General features: G+C 52.9%; 1 protein-coding gene across 1 annotated transcript in view; it reads left to right on the top strand.

Annotated features, from left to right (window-relative positions):
- Positions 1-1,964: 1,964 nt before the first annotated feature.
- Positions 1,965-23,572, top strand: part of FIBCD1 (fibrinogen C domain containing 1) — a 43,803-nt gene continuing 22,195 nt past the window's right edge. The window contains exons 1-4 of the mRNA XM_073314478.2: positions 1,965-2,438; positions 9,803-10,279; positions 19,432-19,591; positions 22,961-23,097. Coding sequence (XP_073170579.1) covers positions 2,367-2,438; positions 9,803-10,279; positions 19,432-19,591; positions 22,961-23,097 — 846 coding nt within the window. The 5' untranslated portion in view covers positions 1,965-2,366. The remainder of the gene's footprint in view (positions 2,439-9,802; positions 10,280-19,431; positions 19,592-22,960; positions 23,098-23,572) is intronic.

Here is a 23,572-nt window from a genome sequence, read left to right as displayed (position 1 = left end):
TCCAGGCAGAAATTTTACAGCATGGACCCATCTCTGCTTGTGGCCCCTGCTTAGGCAGCGCCTTGCATACACCACAACCCCTTGGCCACAGGCACAGCATCTCAGGCTCATCAGCTATTGTGCGTGGTTCACAGAGAGGCTGGGACACAGCCTGTCCCACGCCCTGGGCACTGGAAGGAGAGCAGAATCCCCACCAGCGGAGGTGACAGCAGGGCTTGTCAACGCCCTACGCTGCAGCCATTAGAGGGCGCCGGAGTCGCACCTTTCAACAGGCCTGACACCGAGGCCCCTGCATGGACACCAGCCAGGGAGCCAGTGGGAGCCAGCCTGGAGCTGGGGGAATGGAAATCCCCGGAAAGCACCCCTTGGCGGGGGCGGGGGCGGGGGTGGAGGGGGGCTCTGCACCATGCAAACAGAACAGCTCAAAGGAAAAGGCAGGTGAACTGCACAGAGGCAGTGACCCCAGGAAGCCTGAAAGCTTCAGCTACACAGCACATGGCGGGGGGAGGGGTGCACCTGCAGAGTCACTCTGTGCCCCCCCCCCGCGCCGCCCCAGCACTGTGCAGGGACACTAGGTGGGGTCAGTGCCCCCTACTGACTCCTCCGCCCCCAGGCTGGGCGGGGCTGGCTGACCACCCCGGGAAGGGACTGCCCGCTGCAGGCCCCCTGCGGTGCGCGGCCGGTGAGCTGCGGGGCAGGCTGTGCCTGGCATGGGGCTGCGGGTGAGGGGGCGCCCCGGCTCCCCGCTGGGGCTGTTCCTTGCAATGGCAGCGGCTTCCCCGCACACCGCGTGGCTCCGGCAGCGGCTCGCGGGAGGCGAGCGGCGGGCGCCGGCAGCGCTGCCCCCTGGCCGGGGGGCACCATGTGCCGCCGGGGCTGGGGGCAGGTGACGGGGGGGGGGCGCGGGGTCTGGCGGGAGGGGCCCCGGGGAGGGAGGTTTGAGACACAGCTCCCTGCTCCGCGGGGCTGGCCGGCTGCTAATCCGCCTGAGCTCCACGGCTGCCGCGCCGACCCCAGGCGTCGCCCAGCCGGCGGCACCCGAGCTGGGCCGGCCAAGGGCTGGGAGCGGGTCCGCTCCGCGCTCCCTGCTGCAGCCGCGGCTCCTGCCCAGGCGGGCAACGGGTTACTTCGTGCTGCCTGCCTGGCAGAAGCCGGGGGGAGGGGGCAAAGGGATAGAAGCCAGGGGGGGGGCAGAGGGGGCAGGGCAGAGGGATTGAAGCGGGGGGGGCAGACAGAGAGGGGAGGAGGGAAGAGGGTAGAAGCCGAGAGGAGGGGGGGGCAGGGCAGAGAGATAGAAGCGGGGGGGGCAGACAGAGAGGGGAGGAGGGAAGAGGGGTAGAAGCCGAGAGGAGAGGGGGCAGGGCAGAGGGATAGAAGCGGGGGGGCAGACAGAGGGGGGAGGAGGGAAGAGGGGTAGAAGCCGAGAGGAGAGGGGGCAGGGCAGAGGGATAGAAGCGGGGGGGCAGACAGAGGGGGGAGGAGGGAAGAGGGGTAGAAGCCGAGAGGAGAGGGGGCAGGGCAGAGGGATAGAAGCCGGGGGGGGACAGAGGGGGCAGGGCAGAGGGATTGAAGCGGGGGCGGAGGGAGAGGGGGCAGGGCAGAGGGATAGAAGCGGGGGGGCAGACAGAGGGGGGAAGAGGGGTAGAAGCCGAGAGGAGAGGGGGCAGGGCAGAGGGATAGAAGCGGGGGGGCAGACAGAGGGGGGAGGAGGGAAGAGGGGTAGAAGCCGAGAGGAGAGGGGGCAGGGCAGAGGGATAGAAGCGGGGGGGGGCAGACAGAGGGGAGGAGGGAAGAGGGGTAGAAGCCGGGAGGAGAGGGGGGCAGGACAGAGAGATAGAAGCGGCGGGGGGCAGACAGAGGGGACAGAAGCCGGGGGAAAGAGGAAAGAAGGGCAGAGAGAGGAGGGAGGGCGCAGAGTCTGGGGAAGGGGCAGAGCGGGGCTCGTCCAGCAGATTTAGGGCAGGGAGGAGGAGAGGGGCGGAGGGTCGATCCAGGCCCCCACCCCTAGGCTGCTCGGGTCTCTAGTCTGGGCGGCGGGGCTGTGCCGGGCAGATCAGTGGTTGGGAGGCGAAGTTCGGGGCCAGCCCCCCAGGCTCCGGCAGGGGAGCCGCAGGAGGGCGGGGCGCCGCCAGCCCGGGGCCGAGGGGAGCAGCTGGCTGGGCCGGCGGGGAGAGGGGCGCTGCGCTGCGGCGGTGCGGATTCAGCCCCGAACGCGCCGCAAACTTTGCCCGACGCCGCGCGGAGCGAGCTCAGGGGCTCCGCGGGGCGGCCCGGCCGCCTCCCGGGATCTCTCGGTTCCCGGGCCGGGGCGCAGATTCTCCCCCCCCCCCTTTGAACCGGACTCGCTCCCGTCCCTGGCCCAGAAGATGGTCAACGATCGATGGAAAGACATGGGCAGAGCGTCTCCACTCGAGGACGGGCAGCAGGAGAAATCCCAGGTAAGGAGCGGGAGAGGACGGGTGAGACAGGAGCGAGAACCGAGGGGAGGCTGGGTCCCCCCGCATCTCTCTCCGGCGCAGGGGATAGACAGCGCCCCCAAAACTTCATAACTCCCTATGGGGGCCCCCTCTTTACCTGCACTGCGAAACACCCCGCGGTTACCCAGCCCCGAAGGGGTTTGTGTGCGCGCCAGGGGCTGGGGGCTGCCTGCTGGAGAAAGCAGCCCCTGGCAGGGCTGGCCAGGCGGAGTGTTGGATGGTAGGCTGCATGTTCGCTCCTTGGAGCCCTTGAGGAACGGGCAGGAACCGGGGTCCCTGGCTGGTGGCAAATTCGCCCTGAATCATTTAGGCTATTTATTTACAGTGAATGTCACATCATGCTCTAGGAAAGCAATTGAGAGTTACACGGGCAGCAGGTAACGGCGCCCGGGCTGCCCCAGCCTCCTCCCCTTAACTAACTGCTGCGCATTTCAAACACTTCGCTCACTTTTTAGAGAGGATTTTTGCATGTCGAGCCTGTGCTGGGGTCAGATCTGACCCTGTTAATGTACAGACTCTCCCACCACCGTCCCCAGCTGTAGTAGTCCGTGGAGCCTGCCTGGCTGGTTAGAAGAGCTGAGGGCGAGGAGGGCCAGCGGGAGAGGCGACTGGGGTGAAGGGGGTTCACACAGCACTTATTGCACCGCACAGACAGGGGATCGGGTGCCGGAGCCTGCTTGCACCTCCCCGGAGCAATGTGCATGTCCAAGCCCTGGTGTGTGTACATGTGAAGAACCCATGTGCAAGTCAGGAACACGGCCTGAATGTGTGCGTCTCCATGCACGGGCTGTGAGTCTCCCTGCATGTTCTGCCACGTATCCAAGGGTGGATGAGCACGAACATGTGTGCAAGACGGTGTGCATGCAGGTGTGCAGCTGCCTGTCCTTGTACCCCTGAGGGGAGTTGGCATCACGCGCTGCGTGGACCTGCAAAGAGTTAGAACACAGCAAGAAACAAACCTCCAACCAATGCTGCATAGGGAAGTGAAAGAAGCACAGAGGAAGAGCTGGGGAGGCTGAGATAGGTGGGGGGGGGGGTAAGAGGAGACATGTCCCTACAGCATTTCCAGCTCCCAGCACACTACGTGGCGAGGAATCACAATAAGGAACCATGGAACTCAGGACCATGTGGGAAGCTCTGGCCCTTGGGACCTGACCTTCCCAAATGTACCAAGGGATCCGCGTCCTCCGCCATCCCTGGCACGATTGCTTCCCCTTGGTCCTGTCTGCCGTTGGCCACCCAGCCATGTGTGATCAGGCTGGAGTGGTAGAAATGGATGTGACCGTGGGCTGTTTGAGGATGGGGGGGCACGGGTTCCCTAGAGACAGCTGCTTTGTTCTTCTTCACCTTCTACATTTAAATGTCCAGGCAGCATTTACGCCCCCCGTTACCCCAGATGCCACCCCCACTTCAGCAGCTGTGCCGGACCTGAGCCCTCAGGGCTCCTCATCCCCCCTCAGGAGTTCACTGTGCCAACTTTCCTTTCACCCCCTAGCAAGGGTGAGAGCCACAGGGAGCAGCCTGCCAGCCCTGGGTCCATGAGGGAGAGAAATTCTGTCCACAGCTCCCCTCCAATTGTGCCCCACGTCCCAGCACACTCCTTGCAAGGTAGGCAGGAGCATTAGGGTCGGGGCTAGGGCTTCCCCTGATGGCAATAAATGAAGTTTCCCCTAGGTCAGGTTGAATGCTCAGCCCATCTGGGTAACAGAGAGCTGGCCCAGTTCCCCACCCAGGCTGTGACCCCAACACACTGGGCGTTCATTGTGTATCAGAACAATCAGTGGAGTATGAATTAAAGCTGGGCTTTTCAAAGAAGTCTGGGGGAGCCGTGTGTCCAGCTCACACTGAGATTCTAGGGGAGTTGGGTTTTAGCTGCCATAGATTCCTTTGGAAGCCACAGCCTGGATCTTATTCATTTAAACCCAGGCAGACTGTTTTATAAAGCAGGTCTCCTACCATCTGCAGCATCTCCCCAACTCCCGAAAGAGCTTTACGGTGTATAAGCACTACCAGACAGGCTCGGGCTTATACAATATTACGGAGGAGAGCAGTGTAGAGAGATCCAGTGGCTAAATTAATCACTGCTAGGCCAGTCCCCAAAGGGTGTTGACATGAAGATCTAGTTCAAGATGAAATCTGAGAGGAGATGGCGGAGGGGGCGGGAGGTGTTAGCAGCATGGGAGCGGGGGAGAGAAGGGGGATAATAGATGTAGCTGCACCACTGCAAACCTCTGTTGTGGATCCAGCGTCAAACAGGACATGCATTTGAAACCTGTGTAGACAACCAGGTCATACAGAGAGGTGGTTTGCAGAAGGAAAGGGCTGCTGAGGAGAAGGGCGGAAGAAACCAGCCAGAGCTGGGGAGCGGAGTAGAAAAGATTTTTGAGGTCAGCTGGGGGCAAATCCACAGATGGTCTCAAAAACCAAAACCGAACTAGCCCCTGAAGTGATCAGGGGGCAGCGGAGTTCTTTGGAGGGGGGCTGATGGGGTTACGCTTATTGGCCCAGACCGTCTGAGCCCTGGGATGTGACTCTGGGCTGAGCACAGGCGGTACACCTTGCCCAGATCCTAGGCCACTGTGTTTGGCTGAACACAATACCATTGGCTTATAGCACCAGAAGGGTGAACACCGAATACACCCAAAGGGCCCTATTCATCATCACCTGCTAGACTGACCCCTAAAAGAAACGCAGGAGTGGGAGAAGGACTGATAGTTGCAGGGGACCCTGCTGCCATGGTGCAAAAAGTCAGCTCTGTGGCAGCCCTGGGTTCAGGGGTGGGCCTGGGCAGGACAAACCCGTAGCCTAGCTATTCAGGGGTGCCAGTTAACTATGCTGGGGGCAGAACTAATTCCTGCAACCGCAGAATGCAGGGGGTATAAGCTGCAGAATTAATCTGCCACAAAGAGAACAAAGGCACGGTCTCTGTGCTGATTTGCTTGTGGTCTAGGTGATCTGGTTAGGACATGGGAAGAGAGGACATCCAGATGCCCAGAATGAGGTGGCTGGGGGGGAGAGGGGCTCGTTATAGCCAGGCCCTGTAGGTGGAGACTGGACGATCGCTCTGACCCTGAGCACTGCTCTGTCGTGGCACAAAGGGGGCACCTGAAGCAGGAGTATGAGGCTACGGCGTGTACAGGAGCAGGGAGGGCAACCCAGGAGTAGGGGCCTGCCTGGGACAAGGCACAGGAGTGCTGATGAGAGAAGGGAGGCTGTGATGAGAAGGGAAATCAGTGAGTGCAGGGGAGGTGAGGAGGGGCTGCCCAGGGCAGAGCTCAGTGCGTGTGGCTGTATATGGGGTAGGGTTTTTGTGCTGCTGTGATTGGTGTGTGCATGTGGCGAGGACCGCCTTAGTTGGGTAAACCAAATAAATTGGTTAGTCTCTAAGGTGCCACAAGTCCTCCTTTTCTTTTTGCGAATTCAGACTAACACGGCTGTTACTCTGAAACCTTAGTTGGGTAGTGTCCCATCACTCTGGTGACTGATAAATTAACAGTCAAGAAGGATGATCCCCCCAGAGCCAGCTGGCCCCCGCATTGGACGATCTGACTTATAAGGATCTGAGCATCTTCCTCACCCTCTGCCTGATTCCAGCTCTTCTACCAGCTGCTCTGCATTGTCCCTCCCAGAGGTGGCAGATACACCTGCTGGTGAGGTCAGAGAAGACCAGCTGCAGCCACCAAGTACAGCCAGTGGGTGCCTCTGCTCTGGGTGCCCCTCGAGACAGGCTTCTTCCTTCTCCTGACAGGCAGCTATGGAACAGCTGCTTGCGTGTGTGAGACAGTATGCATTCCGTGTAGCGCTGCTACCCTCTTCTGGCACATGCCAGCCAGCTCCCAGGGCTCACCGGCGGAGGGGTGCAGGGGGCGGTGCTGTTTCGCAGGGCTGGAGGACTCTGTGCGCTCCAGAGACAAAGGTCCCAAGTGCATCTTCCATCCTGCTGCTGGGCATGTCTCTCAGCAAGCTGGGATCGGACTGATGTCCTGCGTCTCTGTGAGCCCCTAATTCTCTCTCACTCAGCACGAGCAGAACTGTTGCAGGGCTCATGGGCAATGGGACCGGGGCAGAAACAGGCAGTACATACAGACACGGCACTCGCCTTTCCTGGATTGCTGGAGTACAGCCCGTTGCAGAGAGGACCTGTGGAGGGGTCCTGGGATCAGTCCCTGGGAGCCACGCTCTTTGGCTAATCTAGGCCCTTTGGCGCCATCTGGCCCTTTCAGATAGTTTCCTCTTCAGAATCATCTTTGACGCAAGGATAAGAGTCAGACACAGCAGGATCGGGGGGGGGGGGGGAAGATACCCCGAAAGCAGGGAAACCCCCTCTGCCCTCACATGCTGGCTTTCACACATCAGACCCGGGGTCTCCTGGCTGCCTCTGCCAGCTGAGCTCCTGGGCTGTCTCCTTTACTTCCCAGGGGGACGCCTGCTCTGCGGAAGGGGACAGTCCCGCTCTTGTGTCTCTATCATTGTGTATTCACCAGCAGTGGCTCACGAGGCAGAGCTTGAGAGAATGCAGAGGATCTCACACACGACTGCTTTGGTGACCCAGCTCCGACCATAAGACAGCCCATCTGCAGCTCCAGCCGCTGTGCAGTGAAAAGGGTTGGGTGCTAGGTCAGCCCCCTGCTGCAGCCTTGGAGCCCTGGTCATTAACTCAGAAGCCAGCCTCTCCACTTGCTGTCGCTGCATTTCACCAGTTGTTCAATTGCTCCACTGGGCAAATGGCGATGGTTGGAGTTTGAAATTTATTTGACTTTCTTACTCGTTTCTGTGCTTGTGCAGTGCATGGGAGTGGCAGCTGTAGGAACCCCCAGGTATATGGTCCAGTCTCTCCCCCATTGCCAACTTGGCTGATAGTTTGGTATGAGCATGGAGTGAATTAGGGCTAGGGAGGATGATGTGAAAGCAATTAGGATTTGCTGGGGGATAGAAGGAGGTATGGAATTGTGTTCTCTTCCTCGTCTTCCATTCTCCAAGATGCCAGTAAGACCCCTTTATAGTCCCAATGTTCTAAATATGTCCCAGGCAGGTCACCTCTCAGGCAGCTCTATGGACGACATGCATGCTATCTACTAGCCCTTCAGATCAAAACCTACCAGAGGTTTGCCTTGAGTGAACACTTGTTTCGTCCTTTTGCTTTTGTGTTCCCGGGAAGGATGAGACAAGGCACTTGTATCAAAACCTCGTTTCTTTTCCCCTTCGATGAAACAGATTCTTCTTTCTGCAGCGCTCAGTCCCAGAGTGGCAAGAGAGGCTTTCTTCTCACAGCCTCTTTCCTTCCCAGAATGTGATCTGTCAGTCAAAGCGACACTCCAGTCCTTCTAGGAGAGAGAGCTAGAAAGGAGGCTAGCCAGCGCGTCTCCTGTTTCACACCAGCACAGCTCATGCAGCCCTCTGCTGCTTTAAAACAGGCCTTGTGACAGGCACTAGTTCATAAGGCATCTGCCTTGCCCGTCTGCAAGAGGCGGTTGTTAGTCCAGACTGAATGGGGATAACTGAGTCCATTCCAGTGTGCCTGTCTTGCATGTGGCCAGGGGCACTGAGAGGTTAAACAACCTTCTACCAAGGGGAAGAAGCTAACATGCTGCTTTGCGTTTAATTGGATAGCTAAAGGTGAACCGCATAGCAAAGTCAGACACCGTCTTTTATGATGCGTAAAGATGGCCTCCAATTTTTCCTCTTTGGTTTTTACATTGGAAATAACAGGCCTTCACTTCCTCCCTTTCTGTTGGTGGATCTTGTTGAGATCTTTGGAGGACTTGGGTAGTGATTTCAGGATGGGTTGAACTAAACCCCCAGATTCAAACACCATTTGAGAGTTTGTAATCTGGGACTCCATATTTTCCATCTTGGACCTCCATTTCTCTGTGGTACCCCATTTCCAAAGAGCTAACTCCTAGACATAATGGTCAGATCCTCAAGGGTCTGAGCCAATCCTCCTCTAATGCTAAGTAATGGAAAATGACCCCAAATCCATCTCCTAATGTACCCAAATCTCACATAAACCAAGCTATGCCTTGATTTACCGAGCTAACCTGAAACCGTCCTCCTTGAAGCAACAGACCACTGCCTGATGTGCAGGTCTGGATTAATGTGTTAGAAACACAGAGCAAACGTGGGAACCTGTCTTCTCACTGAAAGCCTGCCTTATTGTCTTTGACATATTTCTTTTTAATACACAGAAAGCTGGAGTCTGTGACTAGCGCGTGGCTGCCTCTTTAAGGTGGTCCCTGCAGCCTGGCTTCCCACGCAGCCAAGTGCTGGTGCATTTCATGTCTGCTGCTTTGCTCTCCTTTGGGTGGATAAATCCATCCTGAATTCTGTTGCATGTCTCTGATAGGGAAGGAGTTATTTTTGGCTGGAGGTACAGGGAGGGCCTCCGCTTTGTCTTCCATGTATTCATCCAATCCGCAGCTTGAGTCACCTTAATGCAAATGGCTGTAGGACCATGAATAAAGGGGGGTTGAAAGCAGGTGTCACTCCAGATAGACATGCAGGAGGGGACAGTGCCTGGGAAATCTTTGCAGATGCAGCAATTTTGGTCTCGTTCCTGGAGAAAGTCATCTTTGTCTCTTTGAATATGCAACACTTTCCCAGCCCTCAATTCCTTGTGACAGCTGCCACTGGGGTCAGAGGAAAATCATAGCCTCAGTCCTGCAGGTGTAATGAAAGGGGGAGGCAGCCAGCGGGAAAATGGGGAGGTAATGCAGTTGCGACGTGTCAGCCAGCTGACGGCAGGGCAGAAGGGAGCTGGCACTAATGGGGATCAGATCTTTGTGCCTGGTGATAGATAAAACCTCCCTGCGTCCCTCCAGGAGCAGTTTGCACGGACCAAGAGTCCTGCGGGTGAATCCAACAGGTATCGCAGGGAGAACTGACACAGGGGAAGAGACAGCTCAAGAGGAGAGAGATGCTGGTTGGGAGGAGCAGTCCTTCACCTGTGGGCTGCACAAGCTGCCAGGGGGCAGAAGGCACATGGGCAAATTTCTAAGCTCTCCGGCCATCTTAGCTCCTCGGTGCAAGGTCCAGTAGTTCAGGATTTGCTTCTGGTAGGGGAAAGAGGGGCAGGAGCATTTGGCCCAGAAGGAAAGGTGAACAATCCCATTCATCTCCCCGGGAGATTGCAGGGAAGGGTTTGGTCTGGGATCTCATTAGACCCAAGAGGGTGAGGAAGATATCTGAATGGGGACACAGTGGGATGGGGTAATGGAAGAGAGGGGTGTCTGTGATCGTGGGTGATTATCTGCTGTACGTGAAGTTTAAACCCTTCTAAATCTGCCACCTGGGCCAGAGAGTTCCACGAATCCTCTCTGTCCCCCCAGAGAATGAGCTGTGGCTACATCCTGTGCACGGTCCTCCTGTCTGTGGCCGTCCTCCTGGCCGTTACCGTCACTGGCGCCATCCTCTTCATGAACCACTATCACAACCCCGTCACAGAGTCCCCGCCCATCATCAGCACCAACCCCGAGGAGGCCAATGCCCTGGTCACCATCGAGAAGGTGGACAGCTCCCGCATCAACATCTTCATTGACCCCAACTGTCCAGACCAAGCCAGCAGCTTCACCCGCCTGGAGAGCTTCCAGTCCTCCGTGCTGCGTGCTGTGACGGACCACGACACTGAGATGAAGTCATCCAAGGGACAGGAGCGGGCCCTGCTGGTCACTGTGGCGGAGGAGGTGGCCAAGCTCCTGACCCACGCCACTCAGCTGAGAGCCGACTGTGACAGCTTGAAGAAGGGGCACCACGCGATGGGGCAGGAACTCAAAGCCCTACAGAACGAGCAGGGGCAGCTGATACAGGTAAGCTGCACCTGCCATGCCGGCAGGCTGGCTGACTGCAGCACGGAGCCAGAGACCGGCACTGGAGAGGGAGCGTGATGGCTATTTTCAGGATGGTCCAATCTAAATAACATTAGCTGGAGACTCTGGGCTGGAGAAGGTGTGGTGAAGTCAGAACTCCTCCCTGGGCTGCACACAGGGCTCCAATCTCCTACAACCTCAGGGTTGGCCATCCTCCTGCCAAGGATCATGCATTGCAGGTGGGAAATGCGAGGCTGGCCCCTGCTACCGCGCTCACCCATTACAGACTAGCGCAGAGGAGGCAGCCATCCCCCCCATTGTTGTAAGGCTAATGCAGCATGTTGCTGGCAGGGCAGGGCGGCATTGCGGGGCCAGGGAGGGAGAGATAAAGCAGCATAACTGGATGATTCAAAAACTAATTGTATTGGGGGGGACCAGTCCCAAGGGACTAATTTCACTATCCCTACAGCCTTCCTCCTAGCGGACGGGGGCTCCACATCTTCCTGTGGCAGCTTGCTACATGATGAGCTGGCCATAACATTTCTCCAACTGCAGCTCTTCACTTCCTCTTCTGACTCCCTGAAACACCCTGCCCCTCTCCTCTCGGTCACCTCCCCCTTTGCAGAGTTACGCAGCCAGTTGCTGCTTTTCATCCCGGTGGCGTGGGACTCCAGAGAGCTGGGTTCTAATCTCACCTCTGCCATTGACCTTCTGGGTGACTGTGACACTCTGGAGGTTCACCCAGGCCAGTAAGGGATTGTGTCACTTCCTGCCCAGTAACCTGGGGGGCCTCTGTGCTGTGCAGCTTTGACTCAGAGCCCTGACACCAGCAGCCTGCTCACAACACAGTGGCCTCACCCTGGCTTCCACCAGCCTGGTTACTCCTTGCAGGGCGACATCAACAGCCCCTCCAGGCCTGAGGCTCTCACGAACTATCTTCCCTGCAGTGTCCAGTCCCTCTCGCTGGACACTCACAGAAGTTATGAAGTTCGCTGCCTCCAAAGTGACAGAGCCCACTCCAGCCTGGTAGTTACCTGAGGATTTCACCCTTCAATTTAACACAGTGGTTTTCGACCTGTGGTCTGGAGATCCCTGGGGGTTTTAAGATTTCCTAAGCGGTCCCCACCTCCATTTAAAATGTTTTAGGGGTCTGCAAATGAAAAAAGGTTGAAAACCACTGGTTTAACACACAACACTGAGATAGTTGTCTAATAAAACAAGAATAAGTCTGTTAAAGAACAGAGATATAAGTGATAACAGGTAAGGAAAAAAGACACAGGTGTGGTTACAAGTAAAACAAAATATCACTTGTTAGTCTAGTGACGAAAATATCACTTCAGTGAGTTACAATCTTTGTCTAAGCAGGGGTCTCACCCAGAGTCAGTTCCAGCTACTCCTGGTTTTCAGGCCAAGAGGATCCACCTCTCTTGAGCTCAAAGGGCTCTGCTCCCTCTGTGTCCCCTGGGTGATGGATGCCAAAATGGCCATATGCCTTTGCTTATATTTCACAAAGTCTATTGTCTCTGTTTCAAGAGTTAGGAAGGCTTCCTGAGAGTGTAGGCTCCATCCCCTGGCATGATCATTAAGCTTCCTTTCCCCTAGCTCATGTAGCTTGATGGCTTTGTTTACCTTATATGTAGATATACTACTCACTGTCTTCTGAGGTGTTACCTGGCTCAGTTTACACTGGAGGCATAACAACATTCCGTTGTCTAGGACAGGCTGGGCTTATGCACTGCTTGCAAAACTCCCTTTTCAGAACATTTCCATCACACATCTGTAATTCTTTATACACCACTCATATATACATCACACAATAATACTAATGACCAGTGTGTTACCAATTTGGACACGATACCTCACATGAGGCTTTTGAGACACAGATTATGACAAGTGTGTTGTGGCAATGAGTGTGTCAGGCCTGATGTGAGTTATGGTACAGGGTGCCCTCTGACAGTTGGCATTGGTGGGATTCCCTGGGCCACAGTGAACTTGGGCAAATTCAGCATTCTGTACCTCAGTTTCCCCATCTGAAAAAGAACCCTACACCTTGTGAAGGGCTACAAGATCGATAGCTGCAAGTTGCTCGGGGGTGTAACTGCTCCTTGCAAAGACGTCTGCTCTTCGCTTCCCCAAATCTCTTCTTTGCAGATCCCATTTGCTGAGCCTTTTAAGCTTCTCATCGCTCTGCAGTCAGGGAGCGCCTGTTTTACACTGTTGATGCCCACCCCTGAATGGAGGCCATGCCTATGACGAGCAGAGCAGCACGATCCTCTCTCTTGTTTTATGTAATACTCCAAGTGACAGCGCCCGCTCCGGGGCTGGCCTCTTTGTTCTGGAAAAGGTCCACATCGTTGCCTTCCAATGGTTTGGTTCTCCATTCTGACATGGATTGCAGGGATGAGGGGAGCCTTTTGCTGTGGCTACCCCCTCATGCACCTCTTCTGTGGATAGAATCATAGACTTTAAGGTCAGAAGGGACCATTATGATTGTCTAGTCTGACCTCCTGTACAATGCAGGCCACGAAATCTCACCCACCAACACCTGTAACAAAGCCATAAATTATGTCTGAGCTATTGAAGTCCTCAAATCGTGGTTTAAAGACTTCAAGGTGCAGAGAATCCTCCAGCAAGTGACCCGTGCCCCACGCTGCAAACGAAGGCGAAAACCCCCCAGGGCGTCTTCCAATTTGCCCTGGAGGAAAATTCCTTCTCGACCCCAAATATGGTGATCAGCCAAACCCTGAGCATGTGGGCAAGATTCACCAGACAGACACCCACGAAAGAATTCTCTGTAGTAACTCAGATCCCACCCCATCCATCACAGGCCATTGGGCATATCTACCACTAGTAGTCGAGGATCAATTAATTGCCAAAATTAGGCTATCCCATCATACCATCTCCTCCATAAACTCATCAAGCTTTGTCTTGAAGCCAGATAGGTCTTTTGCCCCCACTGTTTCCCTTGGAAGGCTGTTCCAGAACTTCACTCCTCTGAGGGTTAGAAACCTTCATCTTATTTCAAGTCTAAACTTCCCGATGGCCAGTTTATATCCATTTGTTCTTGTGTCCACATTGGTACTGAGCTTAAATAATTCTTCTCCCTCCATGGTATTTATCCCTCTGATATATTTATAGATAGCAATCACATCTCCTCTCAACCTTCTTTTGGTTAGGCTAAACAAGCCAAGCTCCTTGAGTCTCCTGTCATAAGACAGGTTTTCCATTCCTCGGATCATCCTAGTAGCCCTTCTCTGTACCGGTTCCAGTTTGACTTCATCCTTCTTAAACATGGGAGATCAGACCTGCACACAGTATTCCAGGTGAGGTCTCACCAGTGCCTTGTATAACGGTACTAACACCTCCCTATCTCTACTGGAAATACCTCGCTTGATACATCCCAAGACCACATTAGCTTTTTTCACAATCACATTGGCGGCTCATAGTTATCCTGTGATCAACCAATACTCCGAGGTCCTTCTCCTCCTCAGTTACTTCCAAGTGATGCGTCCCCAGCTTATAACTAAAACTATTTGTATTAATCCCTAAATGCATGACCTTGCACTTTTCACTATTAAATTTCATCCTATTACCATTACTCCAGTTTACAAGGTCATCCAGATCCTCCTGTATGATATCCCGGTCCCCCTCTGTATTGGCAATACCTCCCAGCTTTGTGTCATCCGCAAACTTTATTAGCACATTTCCACTTTTTGTGCCAAGGTCAGTAATAAAAAATGAAATAAGATTGGTCCCAAAACTAATCCCTGAGGAACTCCATTGGTAACCTCCCTCCAGTCTGACAGTTCACCTTCTAGTGTCACCCGCTGTAGTCTCCCCTTTAACCAGTTCCTTATCCACCTTTCAGTTTTCATTTTGACCCCCATCTTTTCCAATTTAGCTAATTCTCCAGGTGGCACCATATCAGATGCCTTACTGAAATCGAGATAAATTAGATCCACTGCATTCTCTTTGTCTAAAAAATCCGTTACCTTCTCAAAGAAGGAGATCAGGTTGGTTTGACACTATCTACCTTTTATCAAGCTATGTTGTATTTTGTCCCAATTACTATTAACTTCAATGTCCTTAACTACTTTCTTCTTCAAATTTTTTTCCAAGACCTTGCATACTACAGATGTCAAACTAACGGGCCTGTAGTTACCCAGATTGCTTTTTTTCCCTTTCTTAAAAATAGGAACTATGTTAGCAATTCTCCAGTCATATGGTACAACCCCTGAGTTTACAGATTGATTAAAAATTCTTGCTAACGGGCTTGCAATTTCATATGCCAGTTCCTTTAATATTCTTGGATGAAGATTATCTGGGACCCCAGATTTAGTCCCATTAAACTGTTCGAGTTTGGCTTCTACCTTGGATGTGGTAATATCTACCTCCATATCCTCATTCCCATTTGTCATCCTGCAGTTATCCCTAAGCTCCCCATTAGCCTCGTTAAAGACTGAGGCAAAGTATTTGTTTAGATATTGGGCCATGCCTAGATTATCCTTAACCTCCACTCCATCCTCAGTGTTAAGCGGTCCCACTTCTTCTTTCTTTGTTTTCTTAGTATTTATATGGCTATAGAACCATTTACTATTGCTTTTAATTCCCTTTGCAAGGTCCAACTCTACATGGCTTTTGGCCTCTCTCACTTTATCCCTACATGTTCTGACCTCAGTAAGGTAGCTTTCCTTGCTAATCCCGCCCATCTTCCACTCCTTGTAGGCTTTCTGCTTTTTCTTAATCACCTCTCTGAGATGCTTGCTCATCCAGCTTGGTTTACAACCCCTGCCCATGAATTTTTTCCCCTTTCTTGGGATGTAGGCTTCCAATAGCTTCTGCAGCTTTGACTTGGAGTAATTCCAGGCATCCTCTGCCTTTAGATCCACAAGTTTTTCAGTCCAATCCACTTCCCTAACTAATTTCCTTAATTTTTTAAAGTTAGCCTTTTTGAAATAAAAAACCCTAGTCATGGATCTATTTTTGTTTATGCTTCCATTTAGTTTGAACTGAATTAGCTCATGATCACTCGAAGCAAGGTTGTCCCCTACAATCATTTCTTCTATGAGGTCCTCACTGCTCAGCAAAACCAGATCTAAAAAGGCGTCCTCTCTTATCGGTTCCTTCAGACTTGGTGAAGGAATCCATCAGCTATCGGATCCAGGAAAATCGGAGCCCTATTATTATTACTACTAGCACTCGTCCTCCAGTCTATATCTGGGAAGTTAAAGTCTCCCATGTTCGCACAATTCCCATTAGTATTTACTTCTTTTAAATCATCAAAGAGGTCTCTATCCACATCCAGATCGGACCCCGGCGGTCTCTAGCCCACCCCAAGCACTATCCCAGGGGAGGCTCTAGTAGCTTTCTTCCCCAATGTGATTTTTGCCCAGACGGTCTCTGTCTTATCCATTCCATCGCTTCTTATTTCTTTACAGTCTACCTCATCCTTGATAGACAATGCTACTCCACCACCTTGACCTTTATTTCTGTCTTTCCTAAACAGCACAAACTCTTCAATACCTGCAGTCCAGTCATGACGACTATTCCACCCTGTTTCCGTTCTCCCTAGAATATCTGGTTTCACTTCCTGCACCGGTAGATCTAGTTCCTCCATTTTGTTACCCAGGCTCCTCGCATTGGTGTACAAACATCTTCATTTTTGCCGTTTAGCTTCGCTCACATTCTTTACCCTATTGGGCACAGGCATTCTACCGCCAATATTACCTATTAGACTGGTATGTACACTGCCTTTCCTCCTTATGTCCGTCTCCTACCCACAGCTGTATGCTTTCTTAATTCGTTTTCTTCCGCCTCAAAGAGAATAACTGGCGTGGAGATTACCTGGACATCTCCCAACCATCTCCCCTGAATTCCTAGTTTAAAGCTCTCTTGATCAGTTCTGCCATCCTCCATCCTAGGAGTCTATTTCCCTCCTTACTCAGGTGAAGGCCATCCCGAGAGAACCGTCCTCTGTCCATGAACGCTTCCCAGTGGCTATACATCCCAAAGCCCTCCTTATAGTACCACTGCCTGAGCCATCTGTTGAGCATCATAATCTTGTTGCCCTTCTCTAGGAACAGGAAGAATCCCACTGAAGATCACCTGAGCCTCGATTTCCTTTAGCATCTTCCCCAGCCTGGCATGGTCTCCCTTGATACGTTCCAGCGAGAATCTAGCCGTATCATTTTTTCCCACATGAAGGATAATCAATGGATTCTTTCCCGCTCCCATTAGGATCCTCTTCAGCCTCAGGTCCGCATCCTGTATCTTAGCACCCGGCAGGCAGCACACCCTTTTGTTCACTGGATCAGGTCTGATTACAGGCCTGTCTATTCTTCTCAGTAATGAGTCCCCAATCACTTAGACCTGCCTTTTCCTGGTGATGGTATGATTCTCCAATCAATGCCCTGTTCCATCTGGCCTCATGTCCTCTTGATTCCTATTGTCCCTTGCAATCCTCTGCAACCCATCCTGTATCCTCCTGGGGCTCATATTTGGTGTTGTTATCTCCATTGACTCTTGCCCTCTTCCAATAAGACTATCTACTCTTCTCTTTTTCCTTTCCCTCTCACCTTCAGTGACCACTTGCTGTGCTCATTCTTCATTTTCCAACTCTGCAAACCTGTTCCTGAGCTCTATTTCTCCTTCACTGCCCCGTCTTTTCCTCTGCCTGGTTCTCTTAGTCACATACTTCCACTGTCCACTTTCCTCACCCAGCAGTATCCCCTCAGGGTTCTTCGGTCCTGCTTCCATCTGCAAGTCTGAGCTTTTCCCTTCAGCCTCCTCATGGCTTCGCTCCATCATCCGCTCGAACCCCCTTCTAAACTCAACCAGTCTCCACCTGCATCTCTAATCCTCGGATCTTCTCTTCCGTCAGCTCTATCAGGCGGCACTTCATGCAGATGAAATTCTTTCCAGGTACCCTCTCCAGGATCATGTACATGCCACAGCTTCTACATCCAGTCATCTTCATTGTGTCTTCCACTACTTGGGTCACTACCATTGCTGCCTCTGTGTCTGTCATCGCCTTCCCACCTCAGTCCTGTTAGTCTGGGAAACACCAACCAAACCAAAACACCCACCCACAGACTTGGAGGGCACCTCTGCACTGCAGCGGTTAGGGGTGCTCACGCTAATGCTCTAAAAACAGCAGATAGTGCAGCTCAGGCTCTGAAGCCTGGGCTGGGGGATTTGAGAGCCCGCACTCCAGCTTGAGCCACACCTTTGGCTGTGAGGAGGAGAGGAGTTCAGGCTTCGTTGCTGATACTGGGGGGGGGGGTGTTTTGTGGACATTTGTGCACTGAGCTCCTCCCTCCCCCAACTCACCCCACATTCTGTAAGCCAGAGCACTCTGACTTTCAGGACATTTAAAGCTTGCATTGGAGATTGGCGACCCAGTGTGGATAAAACAAGAAGTGACCCAACTTCCTCCTCAAAGCCCAGCCCCAAAGAGAACATTTCAGGGTTTAAAAACTTTCCGCTACCTTTCATTTCCGCTCACGTCCCCGGGCAGCAGCTTGTCCTGCCACTGGCTGCCATTATGATTGGCATGTGTCTGAGTTGTGCTTCCCGTTGCAGGTTTCCACTTTGATTATCAGCCTCAAGCGAATTGCCACAGTTCCGCCCTAATGCGTGGGGAGAGGGGGAAAGAAATCCGACATTAATTCCCTGTGGGACAGTAGGTAACTGCACATGCAAAGACATGACCCAAACATCCTAAAAACAAAATGGCCGACACCATGGGCACATCCTATTGGGAAGACCAGTTTCTTCCAGTTGGTGGCCAGATGCTGGAATGGACATGATGGAGCCCCCGTTCTGAATTGTGTCTCGCTGTGCATATGCATTTCCTCCCATATCTGTCCCACAGCGGAGCGGCTTCCTCCCGCCCCTCCCTGCCCCCCCCCCCACTTCTGAGCCAGTGTCTGAATGTCTTGTGCTGCTTGGGTCATTTCAGGGAAGGCCAAACATTTTGCAATCTGGCTGCAGTAGGGCACAGATATTTTTAAACTGACCGGGAATCCTCTCTCTTTTTTTTTTTTTTTTTCTAAAGATGCCTTTTATCCCCCAAATGGCAGACACGGGGTCAGGAGCTACAGCAGGTCAGCATTAATCTTTCAGATGTGCTGTGGGCTTGTCTGGGATTTGCCCTCGTCATTCGGCAGAGGCCAGGCCCCACTGAGTGAAGACAGAATAACTCCATTTGATAGCCTCAGTATTATTTTTAAGTGACATTAATGCCCTGATCCTGCTCTCAACAGAAGTTTTGCCAGGAGCTTCAATGGGAGCTTTCCCAAAGTTTGTTGGGGTTTGCATTGCGGCCCTCAGCCTGGGCCCAATTCTGTGCTCGATGCATTTTAAGGCAAAGTCTGGATTCTGCGTCAGCTGAATTCACCAAACAGATTTTGCACTGAAATGTAATATGAACGCATCACTGACCTTTCTGCAGTGCTTTTCGTCCAGGAGTCACAGCACAGACAAGTCCTTTACATGTTCAAAGCACTGTCCAAACACTGATCAATGAAGCTTCCCAACCCCTTGTGTGAGGCAGCGGAGTGTTCATTATCCCTATTTTACAGATGGGGAAACTGAGGCACAGCGAGCTACATGATGTATCCCTAGCTCACACAGCGAGTCTGAGTTGAATGTAGAATGAAGAAGTCCTGACTAACCACCAGACCACTGCCACTATGTACAGGAAATATAATCTGGGCCGAGACGCCAAGGTCCAGAGGATGGAAATGGAAGGTTTGGTAGATGTCATTCTACTGGCACTCAGCGTTTGCAGCCCCACTCCTCTTAGCCTGGCATTTGGGGTGAGGGCTCTCCCTGTTGGCAGTAGGAAGAATGGCTCCCAGATGTGGTCTGTGTCCCTGTTCCTAGGAGGGATGCCCCTATTGGCGGCAGAATCTCAGGGGTACAGTAGGTGAAGTGATTGCTTGGGGGCTGGGGGGGGGGTAGCACATTGAGACAGAGGGTGCTGTATGTAGAAGCGTAAGTGCACTATGTGAGGGGATTCATCCACTGGACCTGGCCAGGCTCAGCACCTGCCTTTGAGGGATGCATTCAACGCTGCTGCCTGCAGTCTCGGAAAGGGGTAAAGCCAGGAACTGGTGACTCAACAGATCGTTTGTCTTCTCCCCTCCCAGCTGCTCTCGGAGAGCCAGACCAACATGGCCCGGCTGGTGAGCTCTGTCAGCGACGTTCTGGACACGTTGCAGAAGGATCGAGGCATGGCCAGGCCTCGGCTCAAAGCCGACTTGCAGAGATCTCCAGTCCGGGGAGCCCGGCCCCGGGGTTGTTCCAATGGTGAGACAGCCTCCTCCTCTCCTTTCCTGCACTTCAGGCCAATAACCCTAGGCAGAGGGGAACAGAAGTGACATTACTAGCGGCTTCCTCACAGCAAGGCCCAGACCATGCCAGCTGGGAACCGACAGCGTGGTCAGGGCAGTGCAGAGAGACTCACCCCACTTTGTAGTGGTCCAGCAAAGCCCAGCATTTCCCAGAGAGCTACTCTGGGTTCGTGACCCTGTTCTGCTGGGCAGTGGAGGCATTCGGGGACACGGTGCATGGAGCGAGCCCATGAGCAATGTTCCAACCACAGAGCCATGGCCCAGGTGGCCTGTCATTGCTGGACACTGCAGCACTGGTGCCTACAACCACGGGCTCGTGAGCTGGATGGGCCTGGATCTCTCCTGTCCTCAGTCACCCAAGCAGAGAATATCCCACCTACAGCTCCCACATGGGGCGCTCCACCCAGCAGAGCACAGGGGAGTTTCTTTGCTGTGTCTGCATTAGCTGGCCAGATCCTGCAGAGAATGGGGGGGGATGTCCACACACAATCTGATTCTACCATTACGCACACACGTTCGCATGCACGCATGCCCAGTTCCACTCCCCAGCCCAAGACAGGGTGACCATACACCCCGTTTTGGCCGGGACAGCCCCTTTTTTAAGCCCTGTCCCAGCCATCCCAACTTTTTTGACAAAAGTGGGCATTTGTTCCGTTTGCTCTTGCCAACTTCATCAGTTGGCAAGAGCAAATGGGACAAATGACCAGGGGAGGCAGGGCTCAAGAGAGCAGCGATGCCAGCCCCAGCCTCGTACGGGGGGCAGGGAGAGCACAGGCAAGCAGTAACACCAGCCCCGCCCGGGGAGGAGGGGCCAGGGCTTGGGTGAGTGGCTTGGGCCATCCCCGTTGGGGAGGGGGGCAGAGTGCCTCAGGCTAGGCCCACGCAGTGTCCTGTTTTCCCTTTGAAGAAATATGGTCACCCTGGCCCCAAGATCATCCGGAGATCCTCTGAAGCGCTCCTCCTCAGAGATGATAAAACCAAAGACCTAACTTCAAATCCCCCAAGGCCTCTGGGCCAGCTCCACAAACACAGTCACATAGTTGTCCAGAAATTACGCAAGCCCCTGGGGCAATGGAAGGCAGCTCCCCCCAACTCACACCCTCTTGCTGCTGGGCGCAGGTCCCTTTGCTAATAGGGAAGTGTAATCACCTTTAGCAAATCAAGCACCAGAAGGACCCAGGTGTCTCCTCTCTACTGCCTGCAGTGGAAAAATATTTCTGGGTCCTAGCTACCCCTGGAGCCCTTCTGTAAAGGTCCAGGCCACTTTACATGATGTGACACTTTACATAATGTGACACGTATCATGGCTGTGAGAAGCCCCAGTGGGGCTGCACATCGCATCACACATGCACCTGTATTGTAGGCATGGCCTATTATTAAGGTTGTTTGACACTTCCCTGATAAGGTCTGATTTTCAGTTGCTTAGAACTTTGGCAAACTTTAACCCTTTGGGCCAAAATTTTCCACGCCAGGTGTCGGCCTCAGGCTGAATTGTTTTGGAAAATTTCAACCTAAACAGTGCCGATGTTTTTGAGAATGAGTCTAAGGAAAATGTACACTGTGTTGCCCGTGTTAAAAAAATATCCTGTTGACTTTTTCTTTGAAAAGCTCTGGCATCCTCCTGCTTTGCAGCAGATACATAAAATTTGGCAGGGGTTGGACCTTTGTGTCAGGCATGTGCCTTTTGCTGGCCCCATGAAAAGCTGCCAAAATTTGGCCAGGTTATAACCTTTTGAAAAATAAGTTTGCACATGCTCTGTCGAGACTTCTTAGATTTTAGCAGCTAAATTCTCCAAAGAGTCTGTCCACGCTGAGCATGCTCCACAATGCAATTTCCCTGCAATTGCTGCTTTAGAGCTGGTCCACACAAAGGTGACAGCCTACTACTCCTGTTGATTACTCAGTTAGCTCAAGTGGCAGGTCTAGGCAGCAAATCTAACGGTTCTAACCCTGCCGATGAACCCTGTGAGTGTCAATATGATGCCACACAATGGAATTTGTCTTCTAGGTTTGCTTTAAAAAAACAAAAAACTAGGAAATTGCACCCAACACAACTAAACTAAAAGACCATTATTAAGGTTGCAAAATCAAGCATTCAGACTTTAGGAAATCCCACAGTTAAGGTTGCCTGTGCAATGTCTGACATTGGGCACCCAAAATCGGTGCATACTCTGTGCCTCAGCTCCCCATCTATAAAATGGGGATAATACTACCCGCTTGCCTCACAGGGGTGGTGTGAAAGTCAGCGAATGTTTGTGAAGCACATGGATTCTATGGTGATGAGCACTCCAGAAAATCTCAAGAGGAAGTTTATTCTGTTTTCACAGCAGGGTGAATAGTATGCAATAAACAAGGCCTGGACCACATGCTGAACAACAAAAAGAAAGATTGAATAGCTTCTCATTAAGTGTGTGCCATCCGTCCTGTGCACGTAATGAGGCAGAGAGGTCCTATGGAAAAAATACATGCTTATGTAATTAAAGACCCTATCATACTGTGTATACACAAGGGGGTCAAATTAAGGACACCCAGGCAGCTTTAATTCTGGTGTTTCCTAACGCTAGAGCACTTGACTTTGCAATCTTACTAGTGTTCTTTTCGCCGAGTGGCTGGCCTATAGTATACAGGGCCATGCAAAGGATGGCCGTTCTGTTTCGGGAAGGATTTCGAGCATTTGAACTTTGGCTTTGTTCTGAATCAGACTGAAAACTTAGAAATCCTCGACGGAAAATTCCCCCTCCCCCCAAAAAAATTCAATTTGGGTTTCTCAAAATGTTTCAATTTAAATTTCAACTTTAATTTTATATTTAAATTGCATCCGTGCCAACAAACACACTGATACTGTGTGTGCTATACATATACACTGTGTGTATGCCCCCTGTCCCCCCATCTAGCTACACTGCACTTCCTGCAGGCGCCCCCTCGCCAATGCAATACATACACCCACACCAGCTATGGGAGCAAGCAGCCCCTTCCACTGCACTCATCTGCCTGGCAGGGAGGCCTCGGTGACATGGTGCTGGGAGAGGGGAGAGTGCATATGGTGGGTTAGCCATAGCTTTCCAGCAGGGAGGCCAGCAGGCTCCCTCTCGGTGCCTTATCACTGCCACAGATGGTCCCTAGAAGCCACCGAGACCTCAGCTAGGACGCTGCTTGCCCCGAGCCTAGGAGGAAAGAGAATGAGATGAGAGGGGGCTGAGTGGGCCGTGAGCAGCCAATTAGATCAGGCAGTGGGGGTGAGAGCCAGAAACCAACCGCGAGGCTCTAATTTAAACAATTAATTAGCCTTACATTGCTCTCCCTTCCCTCCCATGCCACGCTCCAGGCTCGCGGCCCCGGGACTGCTTTGACATCTACTTGAGCGGACAACAAGAGGACGGCATTTACTCCATCTTCCCCACTCATTATCCCTCAGGCTTCCAGGTCTACTGTGACATGACGACGGAGGGAGGCGGGTGGACGGTAAGTTGGTTGCCTGCATTGCTGAGTCGCTCTGCCATAGGAAATGGCACTCGTTAACGCATAACTCTGCCAGCCTCTGAGACACCCTGCCAAGCAATGGCCTATGACCTTGCACGGTGGGGTGGGAGCAACAGCACAGAACAGATCCCAAGGGCTGTGCCCAGTGGAGAATAGAGAAGGCGGTTCCCTGAGCTTCAGCTAGACATCCGCTGCTGGTGCATGGGGGCAGAGTGCCAACACACTGCCAAAGGTAGACCGATGGTGCTGACCGGTGGCGGGGGCTCTGTGAGGTTCAGGAGTTGGGTTCAGCTGTACACCAAAGGCCCTGTTGTCTTGCCTGGGTTTAGAAGTCACTCGGAGTTACTCAGTTCCCAAGGTGGGAGCGTAGGGCTCTGTGCAGTTGGGCAGCCCATCCATATCCAGCTCTACTGCATGGACCCAGTGGGGCTGGACATCTCAGTAGAACAACCCAGGC

The sequence above is a fragment of the Lepidochelys kempii genome, chromosome 16 (genome assembly GCF_965140285.1).
Source record: "Lepidochelys kempii isolate rLepKem1 chromosome 16, rLepKem1.hap1, whole genome shotgun sequence".
Classification (NCBI taxonomy): domain Eukaryota; kingdom Metazoa; phylum Chordata; order Testudines; family Cheloniidae; genus Lepidochelys; species Lepidochelys kempii.
This window is presented reverse-complemented; position numbering and strand designations above follow the sequence as displayed.